This window comes from Oncorhynchus keta, chromosome 6, assembly GCF_023373465.1.
Source record: "Oncorhynchus keta strain PuntledgeMale-10-30-2019 chromosome 6, Oket_V2, whole genome shotgun sequence".
Lineage (NCBI taxonomy): Eukaryota > Metazoa > Chordata > Actinopteri > Salmoniformes > Salmonidae > Oncorhynchus > Oncorhynchus keta.
Window position 1 is genome coordinate 20100584 of NC_068426.1, and position 23484 is coordinate 20124067.

Below are 23484 nucleotides of genomic sequence, written 5' to 3' on the forward strand. Positions count from 1 at the left end.
TACAAAATCTGAAACATGCATGGTCATGAGCTTTTAAGTTCAAACACTGAAAATGCAATTTATTTCATGTGCAGGCTCTTTATTTGAAAAGTATCAACTGCATTTTGGAATGCAAATGGTGACAATGTTTAACAATGTTCATCATTTGGCCTGAAAGTAAAGCTACAGGTAAGAGCCAAAATAATGGAAACTCGAGTAAATGAGCGATACAAAGTATATTGAAAGCAGGGGCTTTCACACAGGTGTGGTTCCTGAGTTAATTAAGCAAAAATTATCCCATGTATCAAAATGCTGGGCAGGCTATTTTGGTTACTGTGGCTATGCCCCGAATGGATGACAATGCCCCCATCCACAGGATATGAGTGATCACCAACTGGTTTGATGAGCATGACATTTATGTAAACCATATTTCATGGCCATCTCAGTCACCAAATCTCAACCCAGTTGAACACTTGAAGATTCTGGAGCAGTGCCAGAGACATTGTTTTCCACCACCATCAACAACTTCTCGAAGAATGGAGTCACCGCCCTCAAACATGAGTTCCAGACGCTTGTAGAATCTATGCCAAGGTGCATTGAATCGGTTCTGGTTCGTGGTTGCCCAACACCCCATTAACCTATAAGAGTCAAAGGATAATTTTGTGATTTGATTTGGCCTTACTGCCATTAGCCCATACAAACACAATGAATAACAGATTCACTACATGGAGCAACTTTCCCAAATAAAACTCTAAAAGGAAGTTTGTTCTGCAGGGTCTATCCTATATCTGAGAGATATAAAAATCAGGAAACATTTTATGGGATGTACTTAACCCCTTATTTGTCACTGAACAGTCTTCATATATACTGCACATCCATATTCTTTCTACTGGTACCGGGGGACCTTCAGATGAGTCTTCTGAGCGACATGTACGTGAGAGTCAACTTAACACAGAGGGGTCATATTAGTGTGTGTAGCCCAAACTAGTCAGACGCCACAGACAGAAGTCCTAAGACTCGTGTGAGAATGTTTCAGGATGTCTCATGGTCTGACAAACACTGCTCTAACGCTGTCACCTGGATGCGGTGGCTTGAGACACCACAACAAAATCTCTAGCTTAAACTGACACATTTTTATGGAGATTTTTTATTATGCTAATTAGATTTCAGCAGGGGCACGTACATCGACCTTAGGGGGTTTTTCCTTTATTTTGGCAGTTACCTGTAGCATATAAAGTTGATCACTTTTCCCAACTGGAGTCAGTCTAAAACAAATGACCTCATTAAAGTTAGGGATAGAAAAAAAACATACATTTTGTGAAGGTACATGTTGGATTTTCAATTATAATACTTATGGCAATATCGAAATAAGACCAAAAAGAACAATGTGATCTTCAACAACCTAGGAATGTATTTTCAGTTAAACTGCAAGATCAGTCATAAGACAAATCAATCAGAAACATGCCCCTGCATAATTTCAAACATATTTTCAAATACAATGCAGCCTTTACCCCACCTCTCCCCAAACAATTAAAGTAATTTCTCTCATATTTCCAAAATGTTAAAAACCATTCAAATTAAAATCCTGTTTGATTTCTGGGTTGGTGTACCCAGTGTAGTAACAGTCTAGCGCCTTCTGTTATTCAAGCATTCACGTAAAAATGATTGTACACACTCCTAGAGCTCATCGTGGCCCACTTCATCCTTGAGGTCCTGGCTGGCCTCAGTCTCTGGTTCCTTCATGTTTGCGAAGGCCACTTCCCTGGTCAGCTGCTCCAGAGGAGGGAGGCCCACCGCCAGGTTACGCATTGCAATGGCTGTCATCAGGAACCTACAACACAGAGCATGATATACTCAAACACGCGTGCCTTATATTTAGTCTATGACATTTACTCCTACAAAGCGAATGTCTACGTTAAACCAAGCCACTGCAGGATACACGTGGAAACCGGAGGAATCACATGGTTGTCATGAGTTTTGGTAGTTGCACTGAAAACACAACACTCACGCTCGACGCAACATGTAGTACTTTTTCACAGTAAACCGGTTCAGCCTTTCGCACACATTGGCTTCTCTGCGCTTCTTTACTTCTTTCATCCTCCGCTGTCGCCGTAGGAATAGTTGAACGACGGGATCCATCACATTGGCTTCTGACCCCTCATTTTCTCCAGTGATGAGCGACTGGAGCTCTGGAGGGAGGGGTTCCGTTTCTGTGGGGCGAAACGCTGTGTTGGCTCATCACTGCCATCAAGTGTGTCGGTTCCTGTTGTATGTGTTAATTCCTGCCATGTGTATATTTAAGACCTGACCTGTTCCGTTGCGGACCCTCTCCTGCAGTTCAAACAGCTTAGTGAAGTTCCTCTGTAGCGCTGCCTCTGTGGTGTTGACGTAGATGTACATGTAGCAGGACGGCCCCTCAGACACTGTGTACACCTTATGGTAGGCCCCAGCAGGAAGCTGCTCTCGCACACACACACACACACAAATGAGTACTCCTAGCCACACCATGGCAACTGGAATGTGAACATTATGTTTAACAGAACGTTTCAGCCCATGATAATGATTATAGTACAGCTGTCATCCAGGTGAAGGGTGTCATTACAGGCTGGCTGAAGCAGGTAGGTTGAAGAGGGATCATACCTGCTTCTGCTCTCCAGGTTGAAGTGTGTAGTTCTTCTTCTCATCCACTATCTCAACATTCAGCTGGCCCTGCAGCACCTGAACACTGGTGTTGCCCAGGTCCTCACTGACATAGTTCTCTAGAAGGAGACCTAAAGGAAAAATTAACAAACACATACACAAGCTAGATTGAAATGGACTTTGAATGATGAATCAGTGATCACCATATGAAATATTCGCAATTGAAGACAATGAGGGAGAGACCCCAAACCTGGGAAGTCTGCGATGAAGACTATCTCTGTCTGGTTGTCCAACGTGCCCTCGATCTCCTGGAACTTGGTCCTCCAGGGAGAGAGGTCCACCAGCAGAGGCATGAGCCAGGGATTTGGACGGAATGGTGACCAGTCTGCCTTCACAATGTTCACACGGGGGTCAAAGATACTAATGGATGGAAAGAGAATTCAAGACCAAACTGTACAGCGAATAACATTTCTATCTATGTGGAGGATGTAAAAGATCACAGAAAGGCTATGTAGTACCGTTGTTGGAAGCGTTCATTGATGGACACCCAGATGTCAAAGTAAATCTCTGGATCAGAGATGTTGTAGTGAGGCAGGTGGCGGCTCAGGCAGGTGGCGTACTGCTTCAGCATGTCCCCATGGTCCTTCCACCGCCGACTCTGAGTGAACACCTACAGGTGCGCCACAGAACAATTTCACTTTGCTTCACCTTTATGGAACCAGTCATACCACCTTTAAAAGTTTTGCAGTATGAGGTACTCAGATCCTCCTTCTCCCAGATATTGTCACAGATAAGTTTATTCAATTATAAGATGTAAATATACAATACATTTTTTCTATTAAAGGTTTGATACATTTTAAGTCAATTAATGAACATTAGGAGCCACCCCCATTCCCAATATGTTAGGTTTTCTGAACAACTATTCCCGGCGTGTTTATATCGCTAATGTCCTACTGTATGTAGGCTTATGATGAAGTTCTGTATGCTGTACTTAATATAAAGTGGGACCAAACACGCTTTTATTGTTTAGTTGGAATGTTGAATGGTTAATATAAACCAACTTGAGCTTACTATCCCTAATGTCACATTCCCCATGTCTCCTAAAGTTCCTCCCTTTTTCCACATGCTTTCTAACCCTTCCTATGAGTCGGATTCTATATTTGATATATTGTTCAATGGCTCACCCCAGGGTTGAGGTATCCGACATCTCCTGTTTTTCCATCTTTGTAGGTGATCTTGACATGCTGGTGGGATCGGGAGTGAACCATCATATCCCAGGAGTACCCATACAGGCCATTGGTCCAGTTGTTATAGCCCTAGGTCAAAAAGAAAAAAGATAAGACATATTTGTAAAAAATAAAAATACATTTTTTAAGGAATATCAAATGTTACAGTATTATATAACTTTTTTTGCCAATCAATCACAAAACTGCATTCCAGATCAGGACAGCAAGATGTATGGACCAGTATTTACTAATGCAAAGCCGCTTTCCACACCCCTCTGCAACCCCCACCGTTCTGCTGACTCAAGCTAGTTTACACTACTGTTTACTGCAGACTGATAGCAGTGTTGACACTGATTGAGCAATTATTCTGGTAATCTGTAGTGTTGGGAAATAACTTTAGCTGACAGCCGTACACCCAGTGACTCACAACTGACATTTAAATCAAGGTATTCAAATCAAATGCTGCTGATTTCTTGATTCAAGACATGGAAAGGATTAGAACAAGTTTGTCACTGTAAACTCATCTTCCATTTCTACAGGAGTACCTGTGTGATGAAGTGCGAGTAAGGCAGGAAGAACTGTTCAGCCAGGTACAGAATGGTGAACAGGGTTGCCAGCTTGTGTTTAAACCGTGTTTTGGAGGCCTTGGGGGCAGGGGACAAGTCCTGTAGTCCCGTAGATGTGTGCTGGGTCACTGGGTAAACACAAGAGGTGCTGGGCTGTGGGGGAGGAGACGTGAGCGGCAGCACGGGCCTGAGGATCTCCGGGAAGCGGGCAAAAAAGTGCCTGGGCCAGTCGGGGTAGCAGAAGAGAGGACTCGTGGCCAGCATAGTGTAGGCAAACATACCTGGAGATAAAATATAGGAAAATAGTAGCATTTGTGATCAATAGGGGGTTATAGATTAACTTAAATAGTGGATCATTATAGAAAAGATTGCTTTGAAAATGCTCTCTGGGCCACAGGAGTCTGCATGCATTATGTTGCCCTCAGTACAAGTGAAAATGAATCTTATTTCCTTATCAATTGAATCCTCTATTGATAATGGGAAAGGAAGATACCTAGTGTGGTGGTTTATTTCTTTACTATCAAATGAGGGAACTTATCACACAAGTCAGAGTTATACTTAAACTAAATCTTTAATCACTTATTAATAAGGAAGCAGGTCAATACAACACACACATTTATTCACTGCTTTAGCACACTCTGCCAACCCGGATGTCCTAGCCTTGTCTTAATTCTCATCACTGTCAAACGCTCCCTAAAACACTTCAGCGAGCAGGAGTTTCTAATCGACCTGGCCCGGGTATCCTGGAAGGATATTGACCTCATTCTGTCGGTAGAAGATTCCTGGTTATTCTCTGAAAGTGATTTCCTCAATCTTAAATAAGCGTGCCCCATTAAAAAAAAAAAATGTAAAACCAGGAACAGATATACCCCTTGGTTCACTTCAGACCCGACTGCCCTTGACCAGCACAAAAACATCCTGTGGCATATGGCATTAGCATCGAACAGCCCCCGCGATATGCAACTTTTCAGGGAAGTTAGGAATCAATACACACAGTTAGGAAAGCAAAGGCTTTCAAACAGAAATGTGCATCCTGCATCAAACTCCAAAAATGTTCTGGGACACTGTAAAGTCCATGGAGAATAAGAGCACCTCCTCCCAGCTGCCCACTGCACTGAGGCTAGGAAACACTGTCACCACCAATAAATCCACAATATTTGAGAATTTCTAAAATAATCTTTCTACGGCTGGCCATGTTTTCCACCTGGCCACCCATACCCTGGTCAACAGCCCTGCACCCCCCACAGCAACACGCCCAAGCCTCCCCATTTCTCCTTCACTCAAATCCAGATAGCTGATGTTCTGAAAGAGCTGCAAAATCTTGACCCCTACAAATCAGCATGGCTAGACAATCTGGACCTTCATATAAAGTTGATCTTTCTCTAAAATTATCAGTCGAAATTGTTGCAACCCCTATTACTAGCCTGTTCAACCTCTCTTTCATATCGTCTGAGATCCCCAAAGATTGGAAAGCTTCCGCAGTCATCCAACTCTTCAAAGGGGGTGACACTCTAGACCCAAACTGCTACAGACCTATATCTATCCTACCTTGCCTTACTAAGATCTTCGAAAGCCAAGTTAACAAACAGATCACCGACCATTTCGAATCCCACCATACCTTCTCGCTACGCAATCTGGCTTCCGAGCTGGTCATGGGTGCACCTCTGCCACGCTCAAGGTCCTAAACGATATCATAACCGCCATCGATAAGAGACAACACTGCAGCTGTATTCATCGACCTGGCCAAGGCTTGTCTCTGTCAATCACCACATTCTTATCGGCAGACTCAACAGCCTTGGTTTCTCAAATGACTGCCTCTCCTGGTTCACCAACTACTTCTCAGACAGAGTTTGGTGTGTCAAATCGGAGGGCCTGTTGTCCGGACCTCTGGCAGTCTCTGTGGGGGTGCCACAGGGTTCAATTCTCAGGCCGACTCTTCTCTGTATACATCAATGATGTTTCTCTTGCTGCTGGTAATTCTCTGATCCACCTCTACGCAAACGATACCATTCTGTATACTTCTGGCCCTTCTTTGGACACTGTTAACTAACCTCCAGACGAGCTTTAATGCCATACAACTCTCCTTCCGTGGCCTCCAACTGCTCTTAAATGCAAGTAAAACTAAATGCATGCTCTTCAACCGATCGCTTCCCGCACATGCCCTCCCATGCAGCATCACTACTCTGGACGGTTCTGACTTAGGTATTTGTAGTTGTCCACAAATTCTAGGTGTCTAACCAGACTGTAAACTGTCATTTACAAAATAGCCTCCAACACTCTACTCAGCAAATTGGATGCAGTCTATCACAGTGCCCCATATACTGCTCCTTTGCACAACTCTACTTGCACATTCATCTTCTGCACATCTATCACTCCAGTGTTTAATTGCTAAATTGTAATTATTTTGCCACTATGGCCTATTTATTGCCTTACCTCCCTTATCTTACCTCATTTGCACACACTGTGTTATTGACTGTATGTTTGTTTATTCCATGTGTAACTCTGTGTTTTTGTTTGTGTCGCACTGCTTTGCTTTATCTTGGCCAGGTCGCCGTTGTAAAATGAGAGCTTGTTCTCAACTAGCCTACCTGGTTAAATAAAGGTGTTCTCAACTAGCCTACCTGGTTAAATAAAGGTGTTCTCAACTAGCCTACCTGGTTAAATAAAGGTGTTCTCAACTAGCCTACCTGGTTAAATAAAGGTGTTCTCAACTAGCCTACCTGGTTAAATAAAGGGATTCTCAACTAGCCTACCTGGTTAAATAAAAGGTCAAATAAAAAACAAATAAATAAAACAAAGTGAATCGATTGAGTGCTCTACGATAATGATGGCTGGTCAACGATTCACGGTGAGAGCCCCGAGACAAAAGTACAAAAAGGTATTTTATAGCCAAGATACACCCCTTTCAACCTACATGACGAACAACAGATATATAGAATGGGTCACAAGGTTAAGATCTGTATGAAAGATACTGTCTGCTATGTATTATAGGTACTGCTGTGTTAACAGTTTTCATTGTATAGACCAGTGTCTGGCCCTCTGACTCCAAACTGGAACCATCTCTCCCTGGTATGGAACAGAAACATTAACTCATGCTCTGGAATGCTCTTTGGTTTTTAAAAGACATCTTAAATCTCCTGTCAGTGTTATCTCCTAGAGGCCCATACTTAGTAGAACACACACCCAATAGTTAACAAAATACTCTATTCTGTTGGATAAAACAAACATTTGATGCAATAAAAGTATTATAACAATCTTGCACTCACACTAGTCAGTTGTACAACAATGCATTCAACTGAAATGTGTCTTCTACATTTAACCCAACCCCTCTGAATCAGAGAGGTGCGGGGGCTGCGTCTTCGGCGCCCGGGACACAGTGGGTTTACGGCTTTGCTCAGGGGCAGAACGACAGATTTTTACCTTGTCAGCTCGGGGATTCAATCCAGTAACCTTTCGGTTACTGGCCCAATGTTCCAACCACTAGGCTACCTGCACCACAATTACAAGCAACTATTCAATCATCCCAGAGTACAATGGACTCTATATACAAAGTGTTGCATTTTGTAGCTTCTGTAATTCAGTAACATTTGATATTCTCATTATGATGACTGAAAAGACTCACCGATGCTGAAGAGTTGAGAGTTCATGCAGTGGAAGTAGCTGACAAAGAAAATGCCAAAAGGGCGTGTGGCATCGAAAAACAGCAGATAGCCGGCAGACAGGTCCAGACAAAGACCACCTCCATGGACCACCAGCAGACTCACCATTTCATTAGGCAGAATCATCCTGTGGGACAGACGCAAAGGGTAAGAAATCCATACAATCCCACATGGGGCAGTTTTATATAAGCTTTTCCAAAATATGAGGGCGCATGGCCCTCAATACATCTGTATTGAAGTCTGACAAATACCATCTGTGTGGTCCAGTGTGGGTCAGCTAGTAGAGCATGGCTAGGGCCAGGCGTTTTAGTTATATTTTGTGAGGGTTTTCTTTGACACTATTTCCCCAGTATTATCCACTAGGTTTGCTGCAGGCAGAAAATCCTTGGAAATTCTCTTTAATTGTCACAAGCTATCTCCAATCAATCATTCAATGTCTGGTTGTGCGTCCTAAACCAGGGGAAGAGTGGCATACGAATCTTAATTGCACAAAGCCTACTATTTGGCAGGGACTACTATTTGTAGATCAGTGATTCTACACCTCACTTTGCTCAAGCTGATCCTCTCTGTTACGTTTCCCAGTTTCTGTGTTGTGGGTTTGTGTATATGTATATTTCAGGGAATGGCTTCCTGGATTCCCCCAAGCAGCTGATTGGTCGGCACCACTGCAGATTGGAGCTCTGACCCCGCCCTCTCGTCAGGAGATACAGCTGTCTGCAATTACCAACTCCTTCTGCAGCTTAAAAAGCCTGTGTTCCATTTAGGAGAAAGAGCTTCTTGGATGTTCTGTGTTGGTTGTTGTTCAGAGACAGTTTTGTTGTAAGTATTTTGTAGCCGCTACTTCTGAGGTATGCGTGTGCCAATAGGACTCAGTGTATTTCATTATTGCAATTGTTCACTTTGTATTTTGGTTACCCCCTTGTATTTTGGTTAGCGCGTTAAGAATAGGTAAGTAGTGGGTAGGTAGGAGAGGGGGCTCTAACTTTCTTTGGGTTCCATCCAGACCCTTTTCCCCACATTACCGTGTTAACGGAAATAAATTCCCTGTAAATGGCAATATTCTCTGTCATCCTTACCCGCACCTACAATCCCATTCCTCTTTCACTCCACAGGGAGTTGAGTTGTAGTGGGGTGTTGCATTCCCTCCACCATGAGGCGTGCATAACAGACTCAATCCCTGATCGGAGGTTATAAAAGTGGGGCAATTAGTACAGCTAAAACGGGGGCTATGAATCCAACCAGAAAGTATAAATTCCATATCAGAATATTGCAAAAAAAATTTTTTTTTAAGTATGCCAATACCCCGCTGGGGCACTCTTTGCAGACAATATATTCTACAAAACCTGCAATTTAAGCATTTGATTAAGAATGCTTCTACCATTGACGGTTGTGGAGGATATAGCGACAGTCTCATCCTTACGTAATAACAAGCCAACATCAATCGACACATTTCACAATGTACTTGTTGTCAGTTCTTAACATATGGGTTTGATAGGGGAAAATGTTGACTATTTTCAGAACAAATGTCTACCCTATTTTTCTATTGTCTAACTTCTCCAACTCTTGAATGCAGTGTATGGAGATACGCTTCTCATACTCTACAAAGCGCATGTGAATGCGCAGTTTCTCAGAATAATATTGACACTTGAATAGTTCAAGTAAATATACTATATTAGCTAGAATAAAGAATGTCTTCATCCAGTTCTCCTTGGAATTAAAAAAAAAAAAAAAAATTGACTTTTATTTAACTAGGCAAGTCAGTTAAGAACAAATTCTTATTTTCAATGACGGCCTAGGAACAGTGGGTTAACTGCCTGTTCAGGGGCAGAACGACAGATTTGTACCTTGTCAGCTCGGGGGTTTGAACTTGCAACCTTCCGGTTACTAGTCCAACGCTCTAACCACTAGGCTACCCTGCCGCCCCCCCCCCTTTATCAGTCTTGTCAGTGGATTCGTCCGTTATTATGGAGATGCTTTGTTTTTTTACCATTCTGTGCCTCCGTTCTTTACGTGTGTTACTGAATGCACACATTTTGGGATTATCTACTTTTTTGAGTGTTGGCGCTTGGAAAAGCCATATCCTCAGCACTTGTTTTTCTATAGTGAATAATAAAAGCAAAACAATTTTAAGTCTACATTTTCTCAAATTAATTGTTAGCTGGTCTATGAATGCACACTTGACAATTTACAGGTTGTGTGACAAGTTGCCTTATTGGCCTCTTGAGGTCAAATGATGGTAATGCAGGGTAGAAAGAGAAAAAACACCTGGAACTAAGCATGGCACTTGCAACACCAGAGTTGTGGGTTAAATTCCCACGAGACACCAGTACGAAAAAATATGCACTCTCTGCTGTAAGTCGCTCTAGATAAAATCATCTGCTAAATTACTAAAATGTCATTAAAAATGTTAACTAACCTGAAAGGGTCAAAAAGCCAATGGTGTGCCAAGTATGACATGGAATAGCCCTCTACCCAGTCTGCATCCAGTTTCTTGATTCCAGCAATGAAGTATACTATAAAAATCTACCAAGGAAAAAGATTAAAGATATATTATAGTAGTGTCCTCAAAGTTTATCAGGCACATGTTAAGGCAGATACCCTCGATATAGTAACATTTCTATGAACTAAATAGAAAGAATTTGGCACAGACCTGAAACCTCAGAAGAGTGTAGTTCCAAAGTGGCACTTGGGAATTCTTTTTTTGGGGATTACGTAATCCATCTATTGACCTGAAAATAATAATATACTGCATGTACTTAGGCGAACACACACACAGATTCAATCAACCAAATATATTATACGTTTAAGAAATTTATAGCAAAGGTTTCATAAAAGTTCTGCAACTCACCAGTATCTGTTGGCATCCATGAATGTGAGCTGGAAGCCAATGAGTCCGTAGAGGTAAGAGTGGTTGTTCCATGCTGTTTTGTCCAAAAAGAAGATGTACCAGTACGTGGATATGAACATGAGACAGGAAAGGCGGTAGAAACAGCCCAACATGATTCCCACAGCACCTATAAAAAGAGGCAATTTAAAAAAATAATGTATTTAACTAGGCAAGTCAGTTAAGAACATAATTCTTATTTACAATGACGGCCTACCCCGGCCAAACCCTAACAACGCTGGACCAGTTGTGCGCCGCCCTATGGGACTCCCAATCATGGCCGGTTGTGATACAGCCTGGAATCTTACTAGGGTCTGTAGTAACACCTCTAACACTGAGGTGCAATGCCTTAGACCACTGTGCCACTCGGTCGAAGGCACTTTTCAGCACACATTGAAAAGATGAAAGCATATTAACACTATCACATAAACCTGCACAAAGGAGACAACATACAGCAGCTGTTCCAATCACTGACTCAGAGCTTGACCTACCAAAGAGCATCACCACATAGACCAGGTACATATAATCAAGAGGCAGCGGCTGCAGGAAGCTGAAGAGAGGGAAGCGGCACACGGGAGCCCCATCCAGGTACTTGTAGTCCAGGTGGCTAAGGCCTCGCTCCTGTGTAATGTCTATAGCCATTATCATGCCTGGGGGACAGAGACAGGGGAAGACACACAGAAGATGAGAACAACGAGAAAGATTGCACAAGACTACACTCACCTGACCGCCAGCAGATGATTTGACTTGCATATGAAACTCAACATCTCAATGCGATTCATTCAATTCTCAGGCACAAATGAAAATGCCAGACCCTGCAGCCATCTTGACCAAGGGTAGCTAATCTTAGTGGAGATGACAGAGCTCACCAAACAGGAAGCGAAAAATGCCCAGAGAAGCAGGGTCAGTGGGGCGGTTTAGGAGACACACCAAGCGATGCCAGGAGGACAGGTCCTCCTTCTCAAACCCAAACAGCCGTTTCATCATGCTCTCAGTCTCCACTGCCCTCTCTGCTGCTGGCACTGTCTCCTTGTCCATGGTGCCTTCTCCCTCATCACTGCTCCCAGACAAGTCTCCCTGTCCTGAGGACTGCTCAATGAAAGGAGCACCTAAGAGAGAATGGGAAAATATGCATACCAATTCACACGTCAGAGAAACACCTTAACCCTACGGTTCACAAGAATGCCATGGGTATGTGTGCAGTATTTATGCCACAGTGTACTATAAGTCATTAGGAACTAGATGTTCCTGATTATATGCTGATGTGTATATTGCAATTCAATCACGGTGATACATTGATTATCGTGAGATGCATTGCATCCATCAGTCTCACGTTTTTATAAACCTAGTCAGCAGATCCAACCCGCTTACTTACAGCTGCACTAGGGTCGGAAAGCATATGCCTGTGTATATTAAGACACCGTGGAGCTGGTGCGAGATATGGTTCGGAAAACGTACCTCAATCCAGAGACTAAAATGTGTTGTACCGCAAATTGTCCCATTATTCTAACTGTTAAACTGAAAAGATTGAACGACTGGGCATTTTAGTCCTCATGCTAGGCAGCAGAAGCCACAGCAGCCATTTTGAATGGCAGTGTCAGCCAATCAAATGATGTCCTGGATTATTGATGTTTTATTTTATTTGATAATTGTGGGGGGGCTTCACCTTTTTTCACCTTTTTTTCACCTTTTTTTCACAGGAATATCCCTGTATTGATGTGTAATATTGTTATTGTTGCAATAAAAAAAATGATGGAAATGTATATACAGTGGGGAGAACAAGTATTTGATACACTGACGATTTTGCAGGTTTTCCTACTTACAACGCATGTAGAGGTCTGTAATTCTTATCATAGGTACACTTCAACTGTGAGAGACGGAATCTAAAACAAAAATTCAGAAAATCACATTGTATGATTTTTAAGTAATTAATTAGCATTTTATTGCATGACACAAGTATTTGATCACCTACCAACCAGTAAGAATTCCAGCTCTCACAGACCTGTTAGTTTTTCTTTAAGAAGCCTTCCTGTTCTCTACTCATTACCTGTATTAACTGCACCTGTTTGAACTCATTACCTGCATAAAAGACTCCTGTCAACACAATCAAACAGACTCCACCTCTCCACAAAGGCCAAGACCAGAGAGGGTGTAAGGACATCAGGGATAAAATTGTAGACCCGCACAAGGCTGGGATGGGCTACATGACAATAGGCAAGCAGCTTGGTGAGAAGGCAACAACTGTTAGCGCAATTATTAGAAAATGGAAGAAGTTCAAGATGACGGGCAATCACCCTTGGTCTGGGGCTCCATGCAAGATCTCACCTCGTGGGGCATCAAAGATCATGAGGAAGGTGAGGGATCAGCCCAGAACTACACGGCAGGACCTGATCAATGACCTGAAGAGAGCTGGGACCACAGTCTCAAAGAAAACCATTAGTAACACACTACGCCGTCATGGATTAAAATCCTGCAGCGCACGCAAGGTCCCCCTGCTCAAGCCAGCGCATGTCCAGGCCCGTCTGAAGTTTGCCAATGACCATCTGGATGATCCAGAGGAGGACTGGGAGAAGGTCATGTGGTCTGAGGACGAAAATAGAGATTTTTGGTCTAAACTCCACTCGCCGTGTTTGGAGGAAGAAGGTTGAGTACAACCCCAAGAACACCATCCCAACCGTGAAGCATGGAGGTGGAAACATCATTCTTTGGGGATGCTTTTCTGTAAAGGGCACAGGACGACTGCACCGTATTGATGGGAGGATGGATGGGGCCGTGTATCGCGAGATCTTGGCCAACAACCTCCTTCCCTCAGTAAGAGCATTGAAGATGGGTCGTGGCTGGGTCTTCCAGCTTGACAATGACCCGAAACGCACAGCCAGGGCAACTAAGGAGTGGCTCCGTAAGAAGCATCAAGGTCCTGGAGTGGCCTAGCCAGTCTCCAGACCTGAACCCAATAGAACATCTTTGGAGGGAGCTGAAAGTCCGTATTGCCCAGCGACAGCTCCGAAACCTGAAGGGTCTGTATAGAGGAGTGGGCCAAAATCCCTGCTGCAGTGTGTGCAAACATGGTCAAGAACTACAGGAAACATAAGATCTGTTATTGCAAACACAGGTTTCTTTACCAAATATTAAGTTCTGCTTTTCTGATGTATCAAATACTTATGTCATGCAATAAAATGCAAATTAATTGCTTAAAAATCATACAATGTGATTTTCTGAATTCTTGTTTTAGATTCCGTCTCTCACAGTTGAAGTGTACCATGATAAAAATGACAGACCTCTACATGCTTTGTAAGTAGGAAACGCTGCCGAGTTTGCAGGTTATCAAATACTTGTTCTCCCCACTGTATATGTTCAACGCAATTTGCCATTCTGGCTGAGGATGCCACTGCTTGCTTGCATAAGAAGGAAAACGGTAGTTTATTTAAAAACGAATAGTTGTTCAATCTTATTGGTGTAACAGTTGGGACAATTCGGAGTACAAGGCATTTCTCATCCCTGGATTGAGGTACGTTCTCTTTTCCAAGCAGGCTCCTTTGTCTTTTTAATTTATTTTATTTCACCTTTTATTTAAGCAGGTAAGGTAGTTGAAGTTTATTTACAATTGCGACCTGGTCAAGATAAAGCAAAGCAGTGCGACAGTTACACATGGCATAAACAAGTTTACAATCAATAACACAATAGAAAAAAAAGTCTCTATACAGTATGTGCAAATGGTGTGAGGAGGTAGACAAATAGTCTTAATATACACAAGAATGCTGTCCGACCCTAGCGCAGCTTGAAAGCAAGCGGTTCGGGTATGCTGACTACTATAAACCGTGTAACAATTTACTGAAAGCAGAGCTGATCAATGGTTACAAAACAACAATGCTGTCCCTTGTTACATACCTGCATTAGCATTGTCGCACGCCCCTGCTTCCATGCTTCCAACTCGGTTATGCAAAAAAATATATATACTATTTGGACAGGGATGTCACCCTAATAGTACAATATCCCCTCCTTGTCCCTACCCCAATGAGATATTCAACACACGGAAACCGTTGGGTACGTGTCAGTCCGTGTACTACTAGCCTAAGGTTGTCTGGAAAATCGACAGGGAACCTGAAACAGTGCTCAGAGTCTATTGGTTGTTTTTTCCACGAGACAAACTACACCTAGTGGCAATCCGGAAATTGTATGCCCCCAGCGGTTGGGATGAGAATAACCTAATGGAGAAGGCATGAAGCTGGTGTACAAAACCGAAAGTATTTATCAAAGAATATATAGATTTACAGTATCAGTCAAGTTTGCTAAACCTACTCATTCAACGGTTTTTCTTAAATTTGTACTATTTTCTACATTGTAGAATAATAGTTTTGATGACTTCACTATTAAATAACTCATGGAATCATGGAATCAAAAAAAGTGTTTATATTTGAGATTCTTCAAAGTAGCCACCCTTTGCCTTGATGACAGCTTTGCACACTCCTTTTATTATATTGAACCTTTATTTAACTAGGCAAGTCGGTTAAGAAAAATCTTTAAAAATGTCCAGCGATGTGGTGGATTGAGACATAACCAATGCAAAAAAACAGATCTCTATTTTCAACTGATATTTTGTTATTTCAATTTCTGCGGGGGCTCGGACATCGACTTTAGGTTGGTTTAGGGTAGGGTAGGGACGTCCCAAGGATCTTTAGTTGGGAAAAACATATTTACCTCCTGAATTGAGGAAGTTATTTTAACCTGAGCCGTGGTGCACCGGTTTCCACTAAAAAGCACAAGCCACAATGTCAAAATGGGCTACATCGTAAAAATGTATGAAAACAAAAACGTGATTTTGGTCTTAATTTAAGATATATTAGCTGTGTGGTTAGGTTTAAAATGAGAGTTTAACAACAACATGTAAAAAGTAGGCGGGGTTAATATTACTTTGTGGCTGTGTTAACTAGTGACGACTCCGTGCCCCGGTTTTTGTCCGCAACGATGGACAGTGAACGGGCAAAAACGGTGAGGGAGGAGCGCCCGTCTCAAATCGAACAGTAATCTGCACCGCTCGGTCATATTGTCAACAAGGCAGCAAAGTGCATCGTTCAAAAACATCTCTTTAACATAAAATATATGTTTGAATTTGTCAAACTAGTTATCATTGGAAAGGCAGATATAGCGTTTTTATAAAAAGCTATTACTTTTGCATGTGAAAACACATAATCCTATTCATTACTCCACGTGCTTAATCTAGCCGAGCCCTAAACTATGTCACTCGGGTTTTTTGTATGCCGATTTCGCCGTGAGTTTTGAACGGGGACCTGGATTATGCCTGAGAGATAAAAAAAATAGCCCGGTTCCAAAACAAATGCAATCACTTTTCACCCAGTGCAAACTACCCACCGGGGTAACCCGGGCCTGATAATCGTATCCCCTCGTTGGATTGTTTCTGGGCGTGGTCACCGACCCATTTTCAAAGATCTATACATCTGGCTAAACAATCAACCAATGCAAACATCCCTACTGTAGTTACCAGGTAGCCTGTCCACGTTGGCATATCGCCACTACTACAGCAGATGACAATAATACGCAGAGGCACATTATAGTTAGCACGCTAGAAGAAGACATGGACCTCGCTAGCCTGTGGACTCTAATCTGCATTGTTGTATGAATATTTAAAAGACAACTTGGAATGTGTTCTTGAGATATCCTTTGAAACATTCATAATGATGCTCCAGCTATTGGTAGATCGGATTTGGCCGGATTCGCGTTAGCGCCGTAATATCTTCTTGTCTTTGTTAAATACTTTTAAACGCAACATAGCTGATAAGGCTTGTTGTTTAATTCTAGTAACTTGTCACTGTTGATCTGGCTAGCAAACTAGGCCACCTAATTGACAACACAACTTGTTAACCGACCAGTTAGCCTTGTGCGTTGTAGATACATCAGGTACGTTTCTGTAATACAATACATTAGCAAGCTATTGCATTCGTTATCTTCCCGGTCACAAGCTATGGGTTGCTACTAGTTGTTGTGTGGGTTGCTGGCTAGTTTAGCTTTCTAGATATCTACCACAGCAACTGTTGCAATCACAACAATGTAATGATAGGTTAGCTGAACACAGTGCCTGCGGTTGTTAGGTTATTGTTGCCAGACCTGAGGACAGGACGTGTGTTCCCGAATTCATGCTTTTGACATGTATGAACAACTGTTACACGAGTGTTCCTTGTCTGAACCTAAATAATAACTTTCAGAAATGGTTACTCAACAACAAAAGTGACCTGCTATTGTATACCCCTGCATAATGAAGTGCATACAAATTACAATAGATCCATCCATTTCATGTTGCAGATGATTTTGTTTTGTGTGTAGTGTGCAGGGGAGAGATGGGCACCCAGGGCAGCCGGTTACATACCTCCTCCCAGGATCCTGAGGAAGCAGTTGAGACTACATGTGCCAGTGGCAAGCATGGATGTGAATGCAGAAAGAGGAAACGGACTGCACACTGCGACTGTGAGCCTGATGAAGAAGACGCCTTATTGGACACACCACGGAGGTGAGAAGAGTCACACACATCACACTGGAAATACACACAATTTCATAAACCAACAGACACAGCAGGCCGGAGTAAGAGACAAACACACTTATAGAACAGGTGAGGTATTCACATATCTTTCATGTCTTTCATATGGCCAGCCTGTGTCTAACCTTGGCCTGTGTTGTTTTGGAACTGTAACAGGAAGAAGCTGAAAAGCACATCGAAGTACATCTATCAGACCTTGTTCCTGAATGGGGAGAACAGTGACATCCGCATCTGTGCCCTGGGGCAGGAGTGGAACCTGCACAAAGTGTACCTGTGCCAGGTTAGTGCATTGTTCTGTGTACACTACACACTTTATTAGGCCGTCATTGTAAATAGGAATTTGTTTTAAACTGACTTGCCTAGTTAAATAAAGGTTAAATAAAAATGATCTACAATGCCTGTGACTCATCCCCCCATGATGTTCTTATTTATGTAGTCAGGGTATTTCTCCAGCATGTTCAGTGGCTCCTGGAAGGAGTCCAACATGATGGTCATTCCATTAGAGATCCCAGACCAGAACATCGACAGAGAGGGTGAGGACTTCAGTCACTGCCAGGAATAAAACACTACAAATTGCTTTGTTTATGTCACTGAACTCCTTTTTTGCAGTTACTATACACATTTATCTTGATTTTCTCTCTCTGTGTGTGTGTGTGTGTGTGTGTGTGTGTGTGTGTGTGTGTGTGTGTGTGTGTGTGTGTGTGTGTGTGTGTGTGTGTGTGTGTGTGTGTGTGTGTGTGTGTGTGTGTGTAGCTCTGCAGGTAGTGTTTGGATCTCTGTACCGGGATGATGTTCTGATCAAGCCCAGCAGGGTCGTCAGTATCCTAGCAGCAGCTTGTATGCTCCAACTGGTCAGTAGATTATCATCATATCACACTACAGGATCTTTACATGGAATGTTGAGATGATGGTGATATGTGTGAGTTGGAAGTTGAACTTGCTGGAATGCAATTTACGGAACGAGAATAGATGATCAAAGGCCATAATATGCCTGTGTGTCTTTGCAGGATGGTCTGATCCAGCAGTGTGATGAGACCATGAAGGAAAACGTTGGTGTCAAAACTGTGTGTGTCTACTACTCCTCTGCCAGCATCTACGGCCTTGACTCTGTCATGAAGAAGTAAGCCCCATCATTACATTCCTATTGAGTAATATTAGTTAATCGAATAATACAGTTGTTCTTGTTCTTATCACTCTACATGCATATGCTTGTGTGTCTCCTGCAGGTGTCTGGAATGGCTCCTCAATAACCTCATGACCCATCAGAATGTTGACCTCATGAAGGAGCTGGGGTGTGTATCTTCAATGTTTTCCTATTTTTCCATAGAATTGATACATACTCATAATAGTCTTAAGTGTTGTGTGGTTGGTGTCAGTGAGCAGTGTGTGTTTCTGTGCTGTATTTGCAGAGTGGATGTGATCGAACTGCTGATCCAGTCGTCTGACCTATTCGTCATGCAGGTGGAGATGGACGTCTACACCGCTCTGAAAAAGGTACTACTGTAACTGCCTTTGGGACAGTTTCTAAAGACTGTTTTTGTAGACCGTTGATCTATCTCCCCTTCCCTTCTCTCTCATTCATACCCTCTCTTTGTAACTCTCTCCCCAGTGGATGTTCCTGCAGCTCAATCCATCCTGGGACGGTCCCATCAAGCAGCTGCTGGCTGATGCCGACGCCTGGCTTTGCAAACGCAGGACTGGTACGTTCTGTTCCACAGGGCATGTCCACAGCTAGCTACACACCCATCTGAACACAGGGCTGTAGAATATACACACAGACACTGACTGACCAGTCTTTTCTAATGGCTCTTATGTGCATGCTGTTGCAGAGATGGGAGAGGAGGAGCCCTTTTTAAAAGCAGAGGACGGCGCCCCCTTTACTCCTGTCTTTAGACATGTGCGCCTTCAATACATCATCAATGATTTGGCTTCCGCACGCATCCTGGAGAGAGACAACATTCTCCCACCCGGTAAGGGTGATGATTTGGATAGTGATTTATGTTTCACATTCACTTGTGACAGTTTTAGTAGTCATTTTTATTTCCTCTGTAAAACTCCTCATACCAGATTGGCTGACCTCCGTGTACAAGAGCCAGTGGTTTGCCATGCTACGGACAGAGCACGACAATGACAATGGGTGAGAACTGGAGCTCCAAACCAGCAACATCACTCCATGACAACATTCATTCTGTGATTTTCAGTGACTGAAGATATATTTTCGCTTGTATAGTAAGGCGTGTGTTGTTGTGTGTCTGTAGCCCACAGGATGCCAACAAGGAGGAGTTTGAGTCAAGTAGCATGCGATGTGGCAGGAAACTGACCAAAGATGGTGATGTGAGTCAGACTATTAGTCTCTGTGTAATAAGGACATCAATCACACTATAAGAACTTCAAACAAAACATCACAAAAGAGAATGTTTTAACTTTATATTCTCAGTACTGTTGGCGTTGGACAGGCTTCAACTTTGGCTTTGACCTGCTGGTGACCTACACCACCCGCTTCATAGTGTTCAAGAGGAATACACTGAGCCAGCCATGTGGGGGAGCTGTGAGTATGCAGCCTCGGAGGCATCTAGCATACCGGTTAGTGTTCCAACGACCTAGGCTGTGGTCAGCACAACACACATAGCTACAGATTTCAAATGTAGGCATTGCATTGTGTGTGGAGTAGTAATGATATAATTATGTTCTGTATAACTGCCATGTTTTATTTTTTTATTTCACCTTTATTTAACCAGGTAGGCTAGTTGAGAACAAGTTCTCATTTGCAACTGCGACCTGGCCAAGATAAAGCAAAGCAGTTCAACACATACAACAACACAGAGTTACACATGGAATAAACAAAACATAGTCAATAATACAGTAGAACAAAATAAAACAAAAAGTCTATATACAGTGAGTGCAAATGAGGTAAGATAAGGGAGTTGAGGCAATAAATAGGCCATGGTGGTGAAGTAATTACAATATAGCAATTAAACACTGGAATGGTAGCTGTGCAGAAGATGAATGTGCAAGTGGAGATAATGGGGTGCAAAGGAGCAAGATAAATACAGTACGGGGATGAGGTAGGTAGATAGATGGGCTGTTTACAGATGGGCTATGTGCAGTGGTCTGTGAGCTGCTCTGACAGTTGGTGCTTAAAGCTAGTGAGGGAGATATGAGTCTCCAGCTTCAGAGATTTTTGCAGTTCGTTCCAGTCATTGGCAGCAGAGAACTGGAAGGAAAGACGACCAAAGGAGGAATTGGCTTTGGGGGTGACCAGTGAGATATACCTGCTGGAGTGCGTGCTACGAGTGGGTGCTGCTATGGTGACCAGTGAGCTGAGATAAGGCGGGGCCTTACCTAGCAGAGACTTGTAGATAACCTTTAGCCAGTTGGTTTGGCGACGAGTATGAAGCGAGAGCCAACCAACGAGAGCGTACAGGTCGCAATGGTGGGTAGTGTATGGGGCTTTGGTGACAAAACGGATGGCACTGTGATAGACTGCATCCAGTTTGTTGAGTATTTGATTTACATGTGTTCTTCCAGGCCTGACTAGCCCCTCACATCTCACTCAATGTTTCTCCCTCGCCCTGTTCAGGTTACGCCTGGCTTCCTTTGATAACAGTGGTAAGCTGGTGTGTAGTCGATCCACTGGTTACCAGCTACTCACCCTGGAGAAAGACCAGGTCAGTCCCAGACTATTCGGTCTGGAGTGTGAAGTTACTGCGTATTAACTCAGCTACTGCGTAGCAACTCAGCGGTGCATAAAAGCCCTGGTCTGCTTTAGAAAGCTTTTGTAAATTACGATCACCAGAACTGCCGTTTTGGGCTCTAAAATTGGTTTATTATGATCAAGTTCAATACCCACTGTGAATTATTTTAAAGTTAACTGAAAATCAAGATATTTAATTAAATAGTGATCCATTGACTACTACATTTGTTGTGCTGACAAATGTAGTGGGCTCCATAGACTTAAGGAGCCCACTTAAGGACTCTCAGGCATGATGAAAACTACTACATCGACCATGATCCTTTGCTAGTTATGGCCATTTTTACCATGATCCTTTGCAATTACATTTTTTGGGGGGGTGGCGTTCAGCCCCATTCAGCAATATTGCGCGTTTCGAATACTTCCGGCTTCATTACGCCATCAGGAGTTTTCCATAGGAAAACGTGGAATGACGTCAGCGCTATCACTATCTACTGGTTTTAATGTCTATTGGTCAGTCAGACCACACGTAATCCACATGTTCTGAAACTTTCCTCCCCTCTTGAAATTAACACATCACTATATAAGTATTGCCTGAATCGGACCATATAACTATTGCTGTACGTTCTGTGCTCCCCCTATTTCTTATTCTCTCTTTTTTTCTTTTCTTCCTACCAGGAATATGTGGTGATGAACCTGGACAGTCGGCTGTTGTCCTTCCCCCTCTACGTGTGCTGTAACTTCCAGTACACATCTCCTCATATGGACCGCTGTCCTGATTCCCCTGAACCAGAGAGCAGTGCCCGCAGTGTATCCTGATGCCAGCTCCACACCCTCAGCCCAGTTCCCACTCCCCTTTATAATATAGGCTAATCCTATCCTTGCCCCACACCCGCATCTTCCATGGCCCCTCTCTGACATCCTGGCCTCAAGCTGTGGCCCACAGCTTCTACCCCCCCAAACACAACCCTGGCATCTGCATGCTCTATAGCTCAGTCTAGTGTGTTTTGGGATACGTTGTTAGTTTAAAAAATATATTTTTAATTCTTTGGCTTTCATTTTATAATATTTTTTTTAATGACATTCATACATTTTTTGTATTATTTATTTCACTTTTTTTTTTTAAAGAAAAAGCGAAGAAAACTTAACCTGCCAATAAATTGTCCACACCAGTGGGCTGTGGTGCTATCAGCAGCATGTGACCTTCTCTTGTCTCTCACAGGAAATGATCTGTTACTATTTCTGTACATCCATTACTATCCTAATTAAGATTAAGTCGGCCACTATAGAGGTGTCCAAATTAGGTTTGAATTTCAAATACCTACGGCTGAAAATTGTGCTGTTTTTGCTAGTGGAAATACATTTTCAAGATTCATGTCTAAACCAATTAAGGATGGGATGAAATGCTAGTGCCTGTAAATACAATGTAAAGTTTGGTACAGATAGCCCTCCTATGTATTTCCTTCTTAACAAACTTGCAAAGGGGGAAAGACGTAGGAGGACTATCCGTACCAAACTTTACATTGTATTTACAGGCACTAGCATTTCATCCCATCCTTAATTGGTTTAGACATGAATCTTCTGCCCCCTGGCTGAGTATAAAGATACAAATTGTGTCTCCTATTGTCCTGGAAGAGGTGGTCTTACTGATACAGCCCTTAAACAATGTAAACTACGCTTTGGTCCTATTATTGCTCACACCATTTCTATTTGGTGGAAAATTTGAATAAAACATTTTGGAATCAAAATGACATGCCCATACTACTCTCAAATTTCGCAATAATGCCTTGTGATCTGGAGGGCAGCCATTTGCAATCACCATTGGTCCAAATGTGGAATCCATACCCTTGCTGATATTATAGACAGTAATGGTTTGAGAACATTCCACGATTTGAAACATAACATTACCAGGCAACTAATTTCCCATATTTACAACTTAGGTCTTCTATGTTGGCCTATAGAGGCCCTTGGGGAAACCCTGCTACCAAACCATCCAATGATGGGATTTACAAATGATCTGGGCTCCCGAAAGGACTGACCTCTATGAACTCAGCAAAAAAAATAAACGTCCTCTCACTGTCAACTGCATTTATTTTCAGCAAACTTAACGTGTAAATATTTGAATTAACATAAGATTCAACTGAGACAAACTGAACAAGTTCCACAGACATGTAACTATCAGAAATGGAATAATGTGTCCCTGAACAAAGGGGGGGGGGGTCAAAATCAAAAGTAACAATCAGTATCTGGCGTGGCCACCAGCTGCATTAAGTACTGCAGTGCATCTCC

At 42.7% G+C, this 23484-nt stretch overlaps 2 protein-coding genes across 13 annotated transcripts; one reads left to right on the forward strand and one right to left on the reverse strand.

Annotated features, from left to right (window-relative positions):
* Positions 1–31: 31 nt before the first annotated feature.
* LOC118385197 (vitamin K-dependent gamma-carboxylase) lies at positions 32–15089 on the reverse strand. Of its 6 annotated transcripts, XM_035772129.2 has the most exons (17): positions 14843–15088; positions 11824–12063; positions 11446–11604; positions 10919–11084; positions 10721–10799; positions 10487–10593; positions 8034–8197; positions 4391–4692; positions 3804–3935; positions 3138–3289; positions 2870–3039; positions 2620–2750; positions 2289–2436; positions 1988–2189; positions 1655–1810; positions 1202–1244; positions 32–617 (listed from the first exon to the last, which is right to left on the reverse strand). In XM_035772129.2, exons 1-15 carry the CDS (start codon positions 14874–14876, stop codon positions 1657–1659), a joined length of 2340 nt encoding a protein of 779 aa, XP_035628022.1. In that variant the 5' UTR covers positions 14877–15088; the 3' UTR covers positions 32–617; positions 1202–1244; positions 1655–1656. The 6 variants fall into 6 exon arrangements, with proteins under 6 accessions (XP_035628022.1, XP_035628021.1, XP_035628020.1 ...); XM_035772128.2 differs by lacking the exon at positions 1202–1244; XM_035772127.2 differs by having other exon boundaries at positions 32–1244.
* On the forward strand, positions 14354–22402 carry LOC118385199 (germ cell-less protein-like 1). Of its 7 annotated transcripts, none has more exons than XM_035772136.2 (15): positions 14354–14462; positions 17294–17477; positions 17661–17784; positions 17941–18037; positions 18258–18355; positions 18512–18624; positions 18731–18796; positions 18914–18998; positions 19114–19204; positions 19334–19474; positions 19572–19641; positions 19763–19838; positions 19942–20087; positions 21085–21172; positions 21874–22402. In XM_035772136.2, exons 2-15 carry the CDS (start codon positions 17308–17310, stop codon positions 22012–22014), a joined length of 1506 nt encoding a protein of 501 aa, XP_035628029.1. In that variant the 5' UTR covers positions 14354–14462; positions 17294–17307; the 3' UTR covers positions 22015–22402. The 7 variants fall into 7 exon arrangements, 6 of the variants coding, with proteins under 6 accessions (XP_035628029.1, XP_035628027.1, XP_035628025.1 ...); XM_035772134.2 differs by lacking the exon at positions 14354–14462 and adding an exon at positions 15964–16457; XM_035772132.1 differs by lacking the exon at positions 14354–14462 and adding an exon at positions 16464–16870.
* Positions 22403–23484: the final 1082 nt, after the last annotated feature.